Source organism: Mastigoproctus giganteus, chromosome 6 (genome assembly GCF_048544385.1).
Source record: "Mastigoproctus giganteus isolate SK-2022 chromosome 6, ASM4854438v1, whole genome shotgun sequence".
Classification (NCBI taxonomy): Eukaryota; Metazoa; Arthropoda; class Arachnida; order Uropygi; family Thelyphonidae; genus Mastigoproctus; species Mastigoproctus giganteus.
In genome coordinates, this window is record NC_143580.1 from 83,849,707 (window position 1) to 83,867,674 (window position 17,968).

The window sequence follows — 17,968 nt, forward strand, 5'->3', positions numbered from 1 at the left end:
AACTTTGCACTGCCCATCTATGTCAACTGGATGCACTTCCTTAGATTTTATGTGTTTCTTAACTAACAGCTAACCACTTCTCCCTTCTTATCCCTTAGATTTTATGTGTTTCTTACCTAACAGCATAACCCCTTCTCCCTTCTTATCCTGTCTATCCTTTCTGTACACACTGTACTTCCCAAATTCTAATTCTGGATTCCTTATATCTGTGTGACACCACGTCTCTGATATCCAAACAATATCCACCTTTGATGTCTTGACCAGCACTTCAAATTCATCAAATTTATTTACTATTCTCCTATCATTGGTGTACATGCAAGTATACACGCACCTGTCCTTAGTTACTCTACCACAGCTCACATATTTACTTGTTTTGTGACTCCCAAGAGTTCCTGAAATCTCCAGCAACGTGCTTTCCGGGATGCTGCTCATTCCAATAGAAGCAGTGCAAGAATCGCTTTCACCTCTGCTTGTGGCTAGCTAGTGTTAATTTATTAGTCTGTGCTTCCCCCCACCCCAAGCTAGCAGTTTTCAGACCCACCTAACATTGCTTCGATAGCATCAGCAAATATTCCTGCACCCTTTCTATTTAAGTGTATCTCATCCCTCAGAGGCAACTCAGAGGGGTTATTAAAATAAATGAAGTGGAATTTTCACTGTTATAAAGAATTCGAGAACTAGATTGTAAGGAGTTGTCTTTTAAGTCATTGCTGGAACAAGATTCCTTCACAGGTAAATTTGAATGAATTCAAAGGTCAACTGGATAGTTACGCATGTGAAGAGAGAAGTACAAATTTGTATTTTCTTATATTATTACTATTACTATTCAGTACCGTCAAATTCAGCTTATCAAGAAACTTTTCTAAAATTTGTCCCATAATCGGGATCTTATTGCCCCATAAAGGGTGAAGTGCATTGAAGTCTCCCGTAATGCAGACAGGAAGAGGGAGTTAAGATACAAGACCTAATGGCTCACCCATCTGTCAGAAGTGCGACGTGTCCTACCCAATTGTGGTGTGGGTGGGGCATGTTCGCCTGGCGAAAGGGCACACGCTACTCTTCCCAATCACAGCTACCACCCCTGTTTGGGTTCTTGAATATTGGTGTTAGAAATACAAAGAGAGAGAGAGAGAGAGAGAGAGAGAGAGAGAGAGAGAGAGAGAGAGAGAAGGCTACGGGATCAGATATTCCATGCCATTCAAGACTACCGCTCACAGATCTGCCTGCCTGCTTCTGTTGTGGCTGATGAGCCTTCTACTTCCCACTCAACCAGCACGGCATGGATCTGAAACTTTTGTGGACATTCATTTACCACCAAAACCAGTAGAGGAGTGCACATATGGTGCACACATTCTGCAGAAGCCAATGCAGCTATAAATATCTCCAGAGTCAAAGCAAGATGGACAAATGAGGAAATCCAAATGTTAACCCATGCTGAGATTCTATGCATGTCTGGACCAAAGAACATTAACCTGAAGCTCCAGTGGAAGTTCCCGCATAGGACCCTTGATGCCAACAAAGGGAGGCAGAAGATGGTGTTGTTTATGTAATTGGTACAAGGTATAATGTCCAACCCCTGGATTATTGGGTGTTGGTAGGGACCGTGGACTATCGAGAATTGCTGAAATAAGTGAGTTTACTCCGGGACTATTGGGGAGCACCTCTGTGACTTGAAGTACCACCCCATGGGAATTACACTTGGACTAATCCCAGCAGTCTTAAGTTCAGGTTTTTAAGTCAACCAGAAGAGGCGTGGAAGTCAGTTCCAATAAATACCACGAAGGAGCCTCCCTATGACAAAAGACTAGATTTTGACGATCTTGAAGAGTATCTTCCGCAGAATTTTATAACATCGGAGGTTGTGTCAATTGGTTCCAAATGTCCTCAGGGAAGTATTTGTAACAGGTCTGGTAGACCCTTAAGTAGGAGACTACAAAGGAAGAGGGACTTTGCTGAGAATCAATGTATATATTATCGGAATAGAAAATTATGTGCCTATTTTAAATCCGGCTAAGATATCAAACAATGTGTTAGACTCTAACACATTTCTGGAGTTCTGGAAAGGTATCTGCTGCATTAATAATGAGGAAATGACATTAAATGTTCCTGAGTCTTATGATAAGGATGGGGATCTGCAAGGTATTATTTATAAATCAATTAGTGACCAATAATTGAAAAGTGCTTTACCATCATTGGCGACTAGCCCAGGTCCAGATGGGTTAACCCCGGTGTTTATCAGGAAAGTTACTTTGAAGATTCTCCAGGACTTGTTCCACCTGTTCTTGTAGTCAGATCAACTTCCTCCACGGTTATAAGGCTTACACCATCTTTTTGCCAAAAAAAAGGAGGTGCAGAGTCCATCAGAGTTTACGCCAATTACTGTGGTGTCCATTATCTTAAGGATCTACCACAAGATCTTGATAAAGAGGATATCACCTATTGTCTCTATCGATCCTAAACAACAAGCTTTTCTCCCCATTGACAGTGTAGCAGAAAATGTGTTTGTGTTGGATTCTCTGTTAAGATCATCCAAGGAGAATCTGTCTTCACTTGGCATCCTTAGACCTAGTTAAAGCGAATCATAAATCCATATTGGAGGCTTGAAGAGAAAGATTTCTAAAGACTTTTCTTAAGTATATAGAGACTCTTCAGAAACAACGTACAAAAGTGATGAGGTTTTTTGGCATGTGCCATGCACGGTGCCGAACACCTTTCTTTTAATGGTGTTCGGCAGGGAGATCCTTTGTCCCCTATATTTTTTTTTTATCTTGTTATACACGTGTTTGATAAGGGCTATCCCTCCTTACATCGGTTTTGATGTTGGTAATTATACAATAAATACCATAGCATTCATTTACTGATGATCCCTCCATCCTGGTGGCATCAATGTCCTCTGGGCTCCAAAATTTATTGGATAGAGCTTAAGTTTTTAGAAGAAGAGGTCTGCAAATAAATACTGCTAAGTGTTGGACTTCATCAGGGAAGGAGAAGCTGAAGATTGACGATAGGAGCTTCTTTGCTGGTGACAGCTGTTGTTGTTGTTATTTGGTTTTTAGGAGCATTAGCAACTAAGGCCATAATGCTAAGGTCATTCCCTGACCTTTCCGCATCTTCTGTATTTGGTGGTGACGGGCTCGAACCCCGGTCTAACCAAGAAGCGTGTGCTACGCACTGCTGCTCCTTCCCACCTGGCTACGGAGGCTCCTGCGGGTGACAGCTGCCCTCCAGCCAGGCACATAACTTCTGTGTGGCAGTACCTTGGGGTAGAGTTTACTCCCTCAGGGAGAGCACTTACCAAAGCCTCCTTGGTTGAAATGTTGGAGCTGTTGAGGAAAGCCCACTCAAACAGCAACAAAAGTTGTTTATCCTCAGGGCCTATGTCATCCCTAGCTGTTTCACAGTCTAGTCCTGAGGAGAGTAACGGCAGGCGACTTAATATCTAGGATTCCGAAGTGCCCTTTGATCCTCCTTTGTGAACTGGGGTCACATTTGCACATCTCCAGTCCATGGGTACCTCCCCTGCGTCCAAAGAAGTTTTCATAATTACGGCTAAGGGTTTGCTTACTTCCTTTGCTGCCTCCTTTAATATAACTGGACAGATCCCGTCCACCCCGGGGAACTTTGTTTATCTTCAACAATTTCTCCTCCACTTTCCTCTCAGTTATTACAAAATCATCCAGCTCACTGCCAGAGTTTAACTCACCTCTGGCATTCCCCTCCCTCAATAACTCCTCATGGGTGAATGTAGATGCAAAATACTCATTTAGTTTGTTAGCCACCTGAGCAGGATCATCAACAGTTGAACCATTAATATCCAGTGGACCAATCTGATTCATCCCTTTCCTTCTAGAATTGAAAAATAATGGTTATCCGATTAATGTGTGAAAATTTCTTTTAACCAGAGCATAACTGATTGTTATAAAAACTTCCATCTGATGCTGTGGATGTGGGTAGTTTGAATAAATTTAAGGAAGGAGTAAAGAATATTGTTCGAGGGGAACACAAAGGTTGGATATAGAGGATAGGAGGAAAGTGTTGTTTATGTAAGTCACACGGTTCGATAGGTCCTGATTTATGCTTTTCAGCTCCAACTGAAGAGCACATATATGGACAAAATTGCACAAGGAATCGAACCAGCCTTGTGTACTTACAGTACATAGGCTACTGAAGGAATAATGATGCAGAACATGTTTTTGTACCATACTCTTGATCTTCCGATCATCTTGTAGGTTGGCATGAATGTGTACATATCACTAAGTAGCAATGTCAGTTTGCTCAAAGCTATGCACAGAAAATTCCAGACATGTACAATGACATTTGATAGCTTTCAAAGGTTACAACTTTTGCCCTAAACTTAACTATGGCTAATTCACTTACTGCACCATCTAATTCACTTATTGCACATAGCACACAATGGATATATCTCATCATTGGGTTGTTCGCCTCTCCACAATGCCTATCTGCCTAATGATCAGCTCCCAAAAAAGATTGAAACCCCCATCTGAGCAGTCACATGCACTTTAAATAAAAAGCAATATATTTCCACATTGGAGCAGTGCTTTTTATTTAGAGTGGTACAATACCAAGGCAACTCATGGAAAATTGCCACAAACATGAGATCAATGCACTAATTAGCAAAGAGAAGGGTGAGTGGGAGAAGACCGAGTGGTAATCAATGGACACTGCTCTTTGTGGACTAATGTTATTAGCGGAGTCCCCCAAAGTTCGGTGTTGGGTCCATTGTTGTTTTCTGTATTTATGAATATCAACGAAGGTATATCTGGCTTGATGTCCAAGTTTGCAGATGATATGAAGGTTGGCAGGGTTGTTAATGACAGCATACAGTTAGCAGTAACTCCAGGGTAACATACCACATGTGTGGTATTAGACTTGGAGAAATGGAGAATGAAAAAGACCTGCACAATTATTGTGCAGTCAGATATGAAGTTTTCTGAGAAGTGCAGACAGGCTGCAAGAGAAGATCATGGGGTCTTGTCAATGATATACAGGAATTTTGCTAGCAGGGATTAGGAGGTGATTATTCCCTTGTATAAGGCAATGGTCAGGCCACACCTTGAGTACCGCATACAGATCTGGAGGCCTCATTTTAGAGAGTATGTAGAGCTGCTAGAACGAGCACAGAGAAGGGCAACGCGATTTGTGAGTGGAACAAAGGGTTTCTCTTACTAAGAAAGGCTTAAGTACTCCAAATTGTAGTGTCTGGAGACTAGGCACCTGCGAGGTGATCTGATTGAGATGTACAAGGCCTTGAATGGCTTGAGCAAACTGAATGCTGATGGGATTCTTCCTCTTGCTCAGATTACATGCCTGAGGGCGCATAAATTCAAATTGAGGAAAGACAGTTGTAGAATAGATGTGCGGAAATTTGTCTTTAGCCAGCATGTGGTTAATTGCTGGTACAAGTTTCCATCTCTCATTGTGGAAATTTACAGCTTAAATAAATTCAAGGCAGAACTAGACAAACGTTTGGAGTGAAAGGGGAAGGTTTTTTTTTTTTTTTATGCTGTATAAGCTTGCTTTCTTGCATCATATGCCTCTACTAATGCTAACTGAGTTTACTCAAAGCTACGTGCAGAAAGAGGCTATGCCGGACACACACACACACACACACACACACACACACACACACACACACAAACACACACACACACACACACACACACTTCTTTCATGGCTTGAGGCTTTTACCCTAAATTTAACTGGGTATAATTAATTAAATTAACAAAGCTCTTACCTCCAGAATTTGCAGCATTTATAACTTCCTGACTCATTCCAAACTGCTGCATAAGTGGCCCCAACTGGCCAGACTGTAATGCAGCACTAAACATTCCAAGTGCCTAATAAAAAGATTTAACAATCACGTTAGTATATGATATATTTACTAGAAAATATCAAAGCATTCAAAAATATTTTATTTTTATAACATACTCTAACAATATTCAGCTTTTTATCTAATCTAAGACTGTCATGTTTCTCTTATAAACACACATGAACATGAATTTCAAACAATAGCCATGGAGTTTTCAGTGGTACAGAATAACAAAAATAAATAAGAATGAGGAAACATACCCAGTATGAATTTTACTAGTTATAACAATATGTAGGCATATTTTAATAGGTATATGCACACTTGTGGTTACATGCATGAAAATTTGAAGTTACACACAGCTGCTAGGTTACTCTTTCTCAGTAGTCATTTCAGCTTATGGTTGTCCATAAGCATGTGTTGCATAATTTGATTTGTTATGGTTATAAAGACACTTCATCACACCTACCTTCCTCTAGGTTGAAGTGATGGCTGAGGTAGAGAGTGCTACAATCTGGTATCACTCCATTAACCACCACACCACTAGATGAAGTGGAGAAGTAGAAATATTTAACACACTGCAGTGAGCGTGGCACAGGATAAAGCCATTTGCATTCAGGCCTTAAGGAGTGGAGTCAGTCTCCCATGGATGAAAGTGGAGCAAGCGGTGCTGTCCCCTGTATGGCTACCACAACTGAAGGGCAAGACCACCCAGCAAATATCAGGAAGTGCCTCCTGTGCAACTATGTTAGTGACCACCCAAGAAGGAAGAAGTGCATGAAATGGAGCATCAAAATGAATACAGCAGGCCCCCGTTATAACGCGGTTCGCTATACGTTGATTCGCTATAACGCTGTTCTTATATTATAACCCATATCTGACTATAACGCTGTCACAGATCACTATAACGCTCTTTTACAGATTACATTTTTGACATAACGCAATCGTTTCATTTGATGGAGTCGATAGCTTGCAAATGAATAGCAAAACAGCATTAAAACGTTTCCCATGCTGACTTGAGAAATTTTCCCACGCTCAGTGAAATTTTCTCGCACGCTAATTTAGTTTCAGTACAGTGACTTGTTACGTAGTTCCGAGATCAACATTTTAAAAAATGACCAAGTATATTGCTTGTAATATTTGCGTTATATGCATTTATCCGAAGTCTAGTCATCACTCAGTAGAGTATTAGACATCGTGCCTAACGGAAAGTTTACTTAAATATTGTATCGTAATTAATTCAACCAACGCAGTTACATTTTCGAAGAGCTAATAATGACTGATAGGAATGAAAAAGCAACAATGTCTGGGCGCAGTACGAAGACTATAAATGTAAGAAAAAGACTGAATTTGAAAATTAAATTAGACGTTTTGAAGCGAATCGATTCCGGTCAACGACAAACGGATGTGTGCCATAATTTAGGGCTTGCAACTTTAACTGTAAGAACAATTATAAAAAAATAAAGAATTAATTTTTGCAGCGGGAAAGATAGCTGTTCCACTGCAAGCAACTAGGACTAGGCCGGCTATTAGGATTGAAATGGAAAGACTAATTTTATTGAAGATAATATTCCAATGCAGAATTCAGTTAAGTTAAATATTAGAGAGAGAGAGAGAGAGAGAGATTAGCCAATATGATGATCTGAAGAAAACTCGCCTTAAAAAAAAAAAAAAAAAAATGTGGAACCATTTAAAACTGGTAAGGGCTGGTTGAATAGATTTAAAATCCAGGGAGAAGCCGCAAGTGCAGATCATGGAGCCGAAACTTTCAAAAAAGAACTTGTTAAAATTATTGAAGAGGGGTATTATGTGTTATACTTCTCAAGTTTTTAACATAGCTGAAGCAGGACTTTTGTGGAAACGAATGCCTAAAAGAAGTTTCATATTGAAAGAAGAAAAAAACATGCCAGGTTTCAAAGTGGCGAAGGATCGGTTGACTTTATTGTTGGTTGTAACGCTGCGGGGGATTTAAAATTAATACCCCTTTTAGTTTATTTGGAAGAGGGCCAAAGTTCAACTCAAAATCCACACATTTTTCATGATTAAATTCATCAATTCAATCATATTCATTATTTTAATTGGAATTTTAAATTTACTTTTGATACGCAAGTAGTTACCACATAATTATACGTATGCAATGCAGAATATTTTATATGTGCAAATATTTGAATATTAAATATTTTGACCGACATTTGTGCATCTTTTCATTACTGTTTATTATTCATTAGGAAATATCCTATGGCACCGACCGCAGCTCATAAATACGTATGTTACCTTATGGGAAAGCGGCGCTCGCTTAGCGCTGATTCACTTAGCGCTCTGTTTTTCTGGATCGAATGATCAGCGTTAAGCGGGGGTCACCTGTACATTTATCATGCGAGCATACTAGAAAGTAACAAAGCTAGAGCCAGACATGGAAATGTACAGAATAAAACTACACAGCAAGTGGGTGGAACAGTTATAGACCGATAAGGTGACTGAACAGTGAAACGCAGACCAGAGATGGACTACTGTTAAAAACTTGATAGCTCCTGCAATCTTTGAAAACATCAAGCAGGATGTGGGTGGCCAACTACAAAGAACAACAAGTACAAGAACTAAGACCTGGAGCAACTGAAGTGGAAACAGACAAGATCATGACATCTAGAATAGAAGTGTGGAAGAAAGCCCTAGCAGAATTCAAATGAATTGTTATTTGTTAGTTATTTTGGAGCATTAGCAACTAAGGCCATATTGCTCCGGGAATATGCGGTGGTCATTCCCTGACCCTTCCGCATCCTCCATATTTGGTGGTGACGGGCTCGAACCCCCGGTCTAATCAAGAAGTGTGTGCTATGCACAGCTGCACCTTCCCACCTGGCTATGGAGGTGCCTATTCAAATGAAAGGGCCCCACAAAGGACCACACCCTACTGAAGCAGAGGCTCAACAGAATCCTGTGGCAAGTCACAGACCACCTCAATAGGCAAATAATACTGGATTATCTCAACAACAATGAAGTAACACTGAAGTAACCTAACACCATCCACACAGCTATTTACTGTGCTGCTGCTGTAGAACTCACCAGGGTGAACGGAAGGGAAACCAGAGAACAACATAACATAAAACACAAAGACAAGGAACCACCAGACCGGGAGGGAAAGCTACAGCAGAAGAAAGAAGAGAAAATAGTGAAGATAGACCAACTGACCCAGTACCAAAGGGGTAACAGAAGGAAGCTGACCAGAAAAGTGAAGGCCATCCTCCACACTTTCACAGCAAACATGAGACCTATAATCAGAGGATTGAAGAATACCTTGACACCCTCAAGCAGAAACTCCTGGCACTCAGCAAGAGATTTTACCATTACAGGGAGAGTGCCCAGAGGAAAACAGACAACAGGAAATTTGATGAAAACCAGACAGTCTTCTACAGGAATATCAGACAAGAAGAGGAGGGCAATGGACTTCCCCCCCCAAAGAGAAGGCACTTGAGGAGTTCTGGGGGTAATCTGTGGAGCAGAAAAGTTAGCCTGCTGGACTAACATACTATGATTGAGTAACAAAACTTGACAAATCCATGCTGTGTCTGACATATAACTGCATTCCTGTCTAGATGGTCCTGCATTACTTCTTTAACCAATGACACCATTATATTTTTGGAACAGAAGTTATGCTAACAGGTCTCTAATCACTTGTGTCACCACCCTTTTATCCCCCCTTCGTGAAATGGGGATATATTCACACATCTCCGGTCCACAGAACTTAATAACCTGAATCCATGGATGCTCTCATAATTATGGCTACGTGTATGCTAACCTCCTCTGCTACCTTCCTTAATATAATTGGATTGATCCACCAACTCCAGCTGCCTTCCTTACAAACTTCATCAATTTCTCTTCCGCTTCCCTATCAGTTATTACAATTGAATCTCGATAATTAATGTTTTGTAAGTTGTATTAAAATATTGTGATATCACAGCAAAAACACTCACCCAGAATGCTTTTTATTGTTACCTTCTCCTTTATTAAAAAGCAAAATCTTGACAAAGACTAAAATATCTCTCTCTCTCATTAAAAATCTCATGGAACTCAGTTTGAAAAGATATTTTTAAGACTATAGTAAGACTGCATATGGAATATTATATTTAGCTCTATAGAGGGTTTAAAGGGCAACTCGATTAGTGATGAGTGCAAATTGATGCATACATAAAGAATGGCCTAGAAGGTGCAAATTTTGATAAGGGAAGATCTGACAGATGTATAAGGCACTGAAGGGATTGAGTAAAATGAACAAGGAATCTGTTCTCCCTTGTTAGTGAGATAAAAGCCAGGGGATGCAAATATAAAATCTCTGGGAATAACAGAAGATTGGACCTCATTAACTTCACATAAAGTTCCTACGAGCAGTGGGTTGTGTCAAACACTGGAAAAAGCTGCATATAAGTAGCAAAGGCGATGTGTCTGGTTAAGTTCAAAGAAAAATTGGATGATTAACATTTGAGAATGAGAATAATATGAATATTCTGTTTTATAGTTTGAGAAATAATGCTCACCACTGCATTCCAAATTTCTGTTTATACTGCTGAGGGGAATCATCGAGCCACTCCAGTAACAGTGAGAGCCATGGCTTAGGCTCTTTAGAAACAACAAATATATGCTTTAGGTAGACTACTTTAGTTACTTTAGAAACAACAATTAGGTGCTTTAGGTCAGCTACCTTAGTTAGTTTAGAAACGACTGCTATCTACTATGGTGGATAATGTGGCCATTTCTAAAGAGACAAAGCCCAAGTTCTGTCACCATTACAGGAGAAACATGGTCCCCCGACAGTATAGACATAAATTTGGAATGCAGTATGAACATTTCTCAATATATATAATTATCATATAATGAAAGAACTGTTTCCAATCAGAAGTTTTTCTTCCAAACACCACTGAGTACAAAGTTGTTATTGTTACAGGAGGCACAACATGGTCCTCCACCAGTATAGACAGAAATTTGGAATGTAGTACGAGTTTTATTTCTTACTATTTCAACAGCTGTGGTGAAATAGTATACTGATTAATGCTCCGGATCTAAGCTGCCTACCGACATAAGTATTATTATCATGTAACAGAATAAACGTTTCCAATCAGAAGTTTTTCATCCAAACGCCACTCAGTATAAGGTTGCTGAGACCAAAAAAAAAAAAAAAAAAAAAAAGAAAAGGTAAACTGCAGCCATTCTGGTCCAGTGTGGGTTGGCAGATACTGCGTTTAGCAGTCAGGGGCTTGACTATATGTTGTCTAATGATGGAATGAGATAGTTCTGAAATAGGTCACAACTGTGCCCTTGAGTTTTTGATGAATAATACCACTGGATTGGGGGGGGGGGGGGTCTATAATTAAAAATAAAAATGACATATTACTTCAAAGTGACTTGGAAATAACACAGCAATTTCTAAAGAGCCCAAGCTCTGGCATTGTCACAGGAAGGCAACATAGTCTCAAATTATTTCAATACCTGTATCGAAACACACTCTGCTTCTTTACTTGGTTAATGCATTGGAGCTATGTTGTCTACCAATGTATTTTATTATCACACAATGAAAGTTAGGTTAGAAGTTTTTCTTTTGAACACTGCTTGGCTACTCATTTAGATTTGATACATTTATTCACCACTCAGCAATATGTCATCAATCGAAACTAGCTGTTGTCTAATGATGGAATCAAATAGTTCCAAAATGGGTCACAACAGTGCCTTTGAATTTTTAATGAATATAGGTAGTTCTCTACTTTATAAGTTAATTCGTTCCTAGCACGCACTCGTTGTTGTTATTTGGTTTTTAGGAGCATTAACTACTAAGGCCATTTTGCTCCGGGTCATTCCCTGACCTTTCTGCATTCTCCGTATTTGGTGGTCACAGGCTCGAACCCCAGTCTAATCAAGAAGCATGTGCTATACACTGCTCCTCCTGCCCACCTGGCTACGGAGGCGCCGCACGCACTCATAAAATGGGAATTTATTTCCCATAGACATAAGGTTAAAAATAGGGGTTACGCTTTCAACAATGAAATTAGTTAGCTAATTAGTTTATGTTTAAACAATGATTGATTTATCCAAAGAAATGAAAACGTAGCCTGTAAAATTAGAATAATAGAGAAATTATTTACAACTTACAATTGTTAAAGAATGTTTATTCTTCATCATCATTGACTAAATTCACACTCGTTGATCACTCACATTATTGGCTCGGCACTCGTTGGTTTGTTGCACAAGGAGTCGTCTTCTTCAGATATGCTTCAAGAGACATTTGTTTCCAAGGTAATTATCTCTTTTCTTTATAAATTTCAATAGATGCATAAGCATTTTTTAACGGAACGTACAAATTGCAACTAACATGATTTGCGCAGAGTAACAAAAGTTTACGAAGCTTAAAAAAAAATAAAAATAATAAATAAATAAAATGAAGAGAAGATTCTGAAAATTTATTTATGCTTTTTATACAATTGAAGATTTCAGTGAAGGGGAACTCATTTCACTGTAATATTGTAACAGTAAAAAAAAAAAAAACCACACAATTCCAGTTATCGGAATTTTCACAAATGCAATAACACCGAGTTTACTACCCGTCTATAATTGCTTGCAGTAACAGAAAAGCCCAATAAAAGGAAAATGCAAATTGTTTTTATTGTTTTATGGTCGGGACTTAAAGAAATGTGCTTTAGAAAAATATCACAAAGCCATTCAAAATTGGTTCTTATAACATATGACAATGATGAAAGTGTAGTGCGTTTAATGATTTGAATTGGCAACTTAATTTTTTTAAATTTAACTAATACAATTTACACTATAAAAACGACCCTTTAGGGAGTTATATAGCAAAAATTTGAACTTCCAAGGTCGTGGAATGAATTACCAAAAAACAATGTGTTATTGGGTTCACATGATATTTTTGCGATACGATGGTAACGGATTAATATTGTAAATGGGGGTGAAAACAATGCGTTATTGGGTTCACATTATATTTTTGCGATACGATGGTAACGGATCAATATTGTAAAGGGGGCTGCACTGTATTGTATAGCTATGCCCGTGGTTTGAAATGTGGTATTTATGAATGTTTAACATTCATTTTTTTGCAATTAATGTTCATATTTTCAATTTTGTTGATACTTGAAAAAAAAAAAAAAACCTCGTAAACCCGGGAACTCTTAAAGCGAGAACTGCCTGTAATAGACTCACTGCTAGACTATTTCAATATCTGCACTGAATAGTACCCTGCTTCTTAACTTGCTTAATTCTGTTTTATCTTATTGTAATAAAATAAAATGATTTTTTTTTTTTTTTTTGGTTGATGCAGAAAAAGAGTGCTTCCTTGCATCATTTAACCTTAGTAATACTAACAGTTCTAACCATGCTTGTTGAAAGTAGGCCAACACATTTTTGTGCAAATATTGCATTGCATTTAATACATAAAGTAAAAATTATAACATTTTTTATTAATTATAACAATTCTAATTATTAATGCTTTTAAAACATTAATATGAAAAAGTCTTCAACACAGCCTTATTATTATAATTGCTATTATTTTATTTTTATGAATTCCAATTCAATTTTTATGATTTCCAAGATATCAGTTTCCACTTTACATGAAGATTTCCATGCATACAATTAATTTCATGACGGAAGTGATACCTGAACAGCAAAAGCAAGTAACTAATAACACAATGAGCAAATTAATATTAAACAAGCTAAGGTATGGGCATATTATCCTATTTCAATTTTTACTCTTTCTGCCTTATGATGCCTACTACTTGCTATAATGGTTATACCTATTGTAGTGATGACATTTTAAATGATTGGCAAGTTTTCCCATCTATCTTGTTTCACAATTTTTCCTTTTTTTTTTTTTTTTTTTTTAATGAACTGGTTTTGAAAATATACAACTATTTCTTTATAGTTATTAAAAAATTTCAATTAATTGAACAATTTACATTATGTAGTAAAAAAAATTTCAAAACCAATTATGAACTTGAGATTCTATTTATAAAATGTAGTGTAGAACGAAAGCAGATACTTCAATTTCAAACTATCTTATGAAAGTTGCACATGGCTAGTTAGTTCAGCTATTATTCTTGTCATACAGAATGCTACTGATAGTTTAGCATTGTTAAAAATTCATCTTACTGTATTTTTGACAAAAGCTGGATCAATCCTTTGCAAGATACAAACTAGTGTGATTGTCAAACAAAGAATTTGCCATTCAGTTATGCTGCCACTAGGTTCAATCGTAAAATAATTGGTGTCAAAGTGCATTTTTAGATACCATACTGACCAGCTGCTTGATATTTGTTGAGCCCTGTGAATTAGCATAATATTTTAAAGAATATTTGAAATTATCTGGTAACAAACTTACCTGCTGAAATTGGGGAGATTGTACCGTAGACCTCAGTTGTTCACTAACTGTTGTATCATTTGCATCAGCCCCTTGAGGTAACAGGCCTCGAACACGTTCCATTAAATCTTGGTTATTAAATAACGGTTGTAATACCTCTGCCGTGATAGCTGAAGAAAGATCAACTGTTAAAGATATAACACTTTGTTAGATAAATTTTAGCCCACTAATTTAAACCCCCTGCTCTCTCCCATATTCCTCCCCCCTTTGGAAGTCACTACAAATGAAAACACGTCCCATTAAATCTTGGTTATTAAATAATGGTTGTAATACCTCTGCCGTGATAGCTGAAGAAAGATCAACTGTTAAAGATATAACACTTTGTTAGATAAATTTTAGCCCACTAATTTAAACCCCCTGTTCTCTCCCCTACTCCTCCCCGCTTTGGAAGTCACTACAAATGAAAACATCCTAATAACAATGGATAACTAACCTCTTTCTTCATTTGCATGTAAATTATTATTAACTATCAGTTTATTAGGCCACCTTACAGATCTCCTGTTAGCAAATTATCTGAAATCACCTGTCAGCAAATTAGCTGAAATGACCCTCAATAAGACTTACAGAGAATTATGGCAAGCAGGATAATTAAATGTCAAGGGTGAATTTAATTTTATTTATATGAACAAAAACATTGAAATAACCTGGCCATCAATTCCAAAGTAGGGTGAACAAAACATCTACAATAAAAGAAAGCGATGACTCACACTAAGCTACACATTCAAATATTAAGAGGAAAAAATTATATTTTAGCCATTATTCTGAGTTAATTGTTGGGTGATTAAACAGCTTAGCTCAGCAATGAATATATCTCAATCTAATGAGTTTAAGAATCTTATGCAGTTTACAAACAAGTCATTAGACTGATATATATATTTGCAAAGGGGCAAAACACAAATGTTTAGGTATATCTGGCATCCAACTGAATGAATGGAGACTGAGGAGTAAAGGAGATTTCACATTATTTTATGAAAGCTGCATGTGACTGGTTCGACGATTATTCTTATTGTTCAGAACAATTCCTTCAACCAATAAGATTTGTAGCTTAACAGAATGCTGCTGAGAATCAATTTGCCGACTAGTTTTGCTATAAGATCTGATATAGAAGCGTATTGTATGATGGGCAATACAAAAATAAACTAAAATTTTTTAACTAAACTAACTGCGAAAAAAAAACATTCACTTCTCCCTTCATTTTTATTATTAAATTATTAATAATCCACATAAAACACTGTAAATAAGAAAGACACCCACAATCTATTATAGAAAAAGTCTTTTGCTAAGCAAGCCTATATACAGTGATGAAAATAAGAGGCTGATAAACCATACTTGAAGGTAATCCAGACCAAATATCTCGTAGGAGCCCATTCATAGTTCGTTTGAAGTAAAATCAACACTTAGTGACTTTAGCACAATGAGATCAAATCTGAACAAATTTCAACTGACACTTTTAACAGCTTTAAAAGAAATAACATGGACATGGGAAATAAAGAAGTTCAGAGGTTTACTAATGCCAACAAGTTTTAACAACTAACTGGCAGATTCAGTTTGGAGGAGCCTTATGATAATTAAATCATTTTAGTAGAGTGAGATCATGCAGGAAAGACAAAATAAATTACAGAACCAGTCAAGATAACAAAAACGTCATTTCAAGTTGCATACAATCAGCAGTCACTGGAATATATTTTTAAGCCAAACATCACAGGATAAATATCAATCTTGAGGAGTTTAAATGATCCAAGAACATAGCTATGTTTCTGATATGCAAATTATTGTACCTGATACAGAATATTGTATGATGGGCAATACAAAAATAAACTAAAATTTTTTAACTAAACTAACTGCGAAAAAAAAACATTCACTTCTCCCTTCATTTTTATTATTAAATTATTAATAATTCACATAAAACCAAACCATATTTGTAGGGATTTTTAATAATTAAATGTCCTGTGAAAGGCGTACATATTATATTCCAGATAACTAAAACACTACTTTAAACTTAATTGTATATTATGTTAATTTAATTATATTGTGTTCAAAAGTAAGTTAAAGAAGTAAGTTCAAAGACTGCAAATTAATTTAAACTGGAGAAGCCTATGAGACCAAAACCTACCTCATAGGTATCAGATGCTTTTGCCAATTGAAACTGCGTAATTCTTTTCAACTTTAAGAAATGTCGAAAATTTCAAGTTTAAAGTTTTCTAATGCATCAAAATTTAACTGGACAAACTTTTGGAATGAATGGATGGGTGAAATGGGAAGGTGTTTTTTTTTTTTTTTGGCTGACGTATAAGCTTACTTTTTTGCATCATATGTCTCTACTAATACTAATATATCTTCATGAAAAACCTTAATAAATAATGTAAACAGTAAGGGGAACAGTATTGAACCCCAAGGACCTCCCTAATAACAGGTGTACAAGAACAGCAGTGCCCATTTATAACTACCCTCTGTTTTCTCCCACTAAATAAATCCTTTATTCATAGCAGTAACTTGCCCCTAATGTCACACTGCTCCAATTTGTACAGCAGTCTTTTGTGTGGAATAGAATCAAAAGCTTTACTATAATCTAAATACAAGATGTCAAAATTATTATTTGCATACAGTTCCTTTGTTACTGCATCATAATAGCTAATCAGATTTGTCAGACAGGATCTCTCCTTAAGAAATTGACGCTGTGATTTCTGTATAATTCAATTCCTATTAAGCCGATCCATCAATGCTTTTTTAGCCACCAACTCCAATATTTTCTCCAGAAAGAAGTCAAGCTTACAGGTGCATTAACAGATCATGTTGCTCATCGGTTTATCTCTGTGAATAGGAGAGACATTTTCTCACTCCCAAGCTATAGGAACCTCCCCTGACTCCAAGGATGGTCTCACAATTATGGCAAAGGGTCTGACAATTACAGCTTACCCTAATTGCTGTTATTAACCAGCCTACCAACCTTTGTACATCTGCAAACTTTGACATTTAGCCTGATATACCTTCATCTGCAAACAGACATTTAGCCTGATATACCTTCATCAATATCATTAATAAATAAAGAAAACAACAATGAGCCTAGCACTGAACCCTGGAGGTCTCTACTAATAACATTAGTTCACAAAGAGCACTGTTCCTGAATAACCACTCTGTCTTCTCCCACTCAACCACTCCATTATTCAGAGCAGTAACTTACCCTTAATGGCACACTGCTCCAATTCGTAGAGCAGTCTTTTACGTGCAATGGTATCAGAAACCTTTCTGAAATCCAAGTATATGATATCAAAATTGTTTGCATCCAGTTTCTTTGTTACTTATAATATCCAAGCAGATTCGTCAGACAAGATTGCACCTAAACAAATCCATGCCATTAGTGCAGTATGAGTTCATTCCTGTCTACGTGATCCTGCACTACTTCTTTAACCAGAGACCATGATTATTTTCTCTGCCAACAAGTTTTAACAACTAACTGGCAGATTCAGTTTGGAGGAGCCTTATGATAACAGGTGTGACGCTAACAGGTTTGTAATTACTCATGTAACCCTTTGATTCCCCCTTTGTGAATTGGGGATACATTTGCACATCTCCAGTCCATAGGGGGCATCTTCTGAATCCAAAGATGATCTCATAATTATGGCTAAGATTTTGATTACTTCCTTTGCTGCCTCCTTTAATATAACTGGATAGATCCCGTTTAAATTCAACAATTTCTACTTCCCTTTGCTGCCGGATATCACAAA

The 17,968-nt window shown here is 37.3% G+C and overlaps 1 protein-coding gene across 4 annotated transcripts in view; it reads right to left on the reverse strand.

The window, feature by feature from the left end:
* Positions 1–17,968, reverse strand: part of LOC150084446 (proteasomal ubiquitin receptor ADRM1-A-like) — a 154,537-nt gene that overhangs the window by 16,288 nt on the left and 120,281 nt on the right. Inside the window, exons 8-9 of one of the 4 annotated variants that reach the window (XM_090376075.1) lie at positions 14,205–14,368; positions 5,756–5,858 (exon numbers count right to left, since the gene is read on the reverse strand). In XM_090376075.1, the coding sequence (XP_090232201.1) occupies positions 5,756–5,858; positions 14,205–14,368 (267 nt within the window). The other 3 variants (XM_090376076.1, XM_090376078.1, XM_090376077.1) reach the window with 3 other exon arrangements.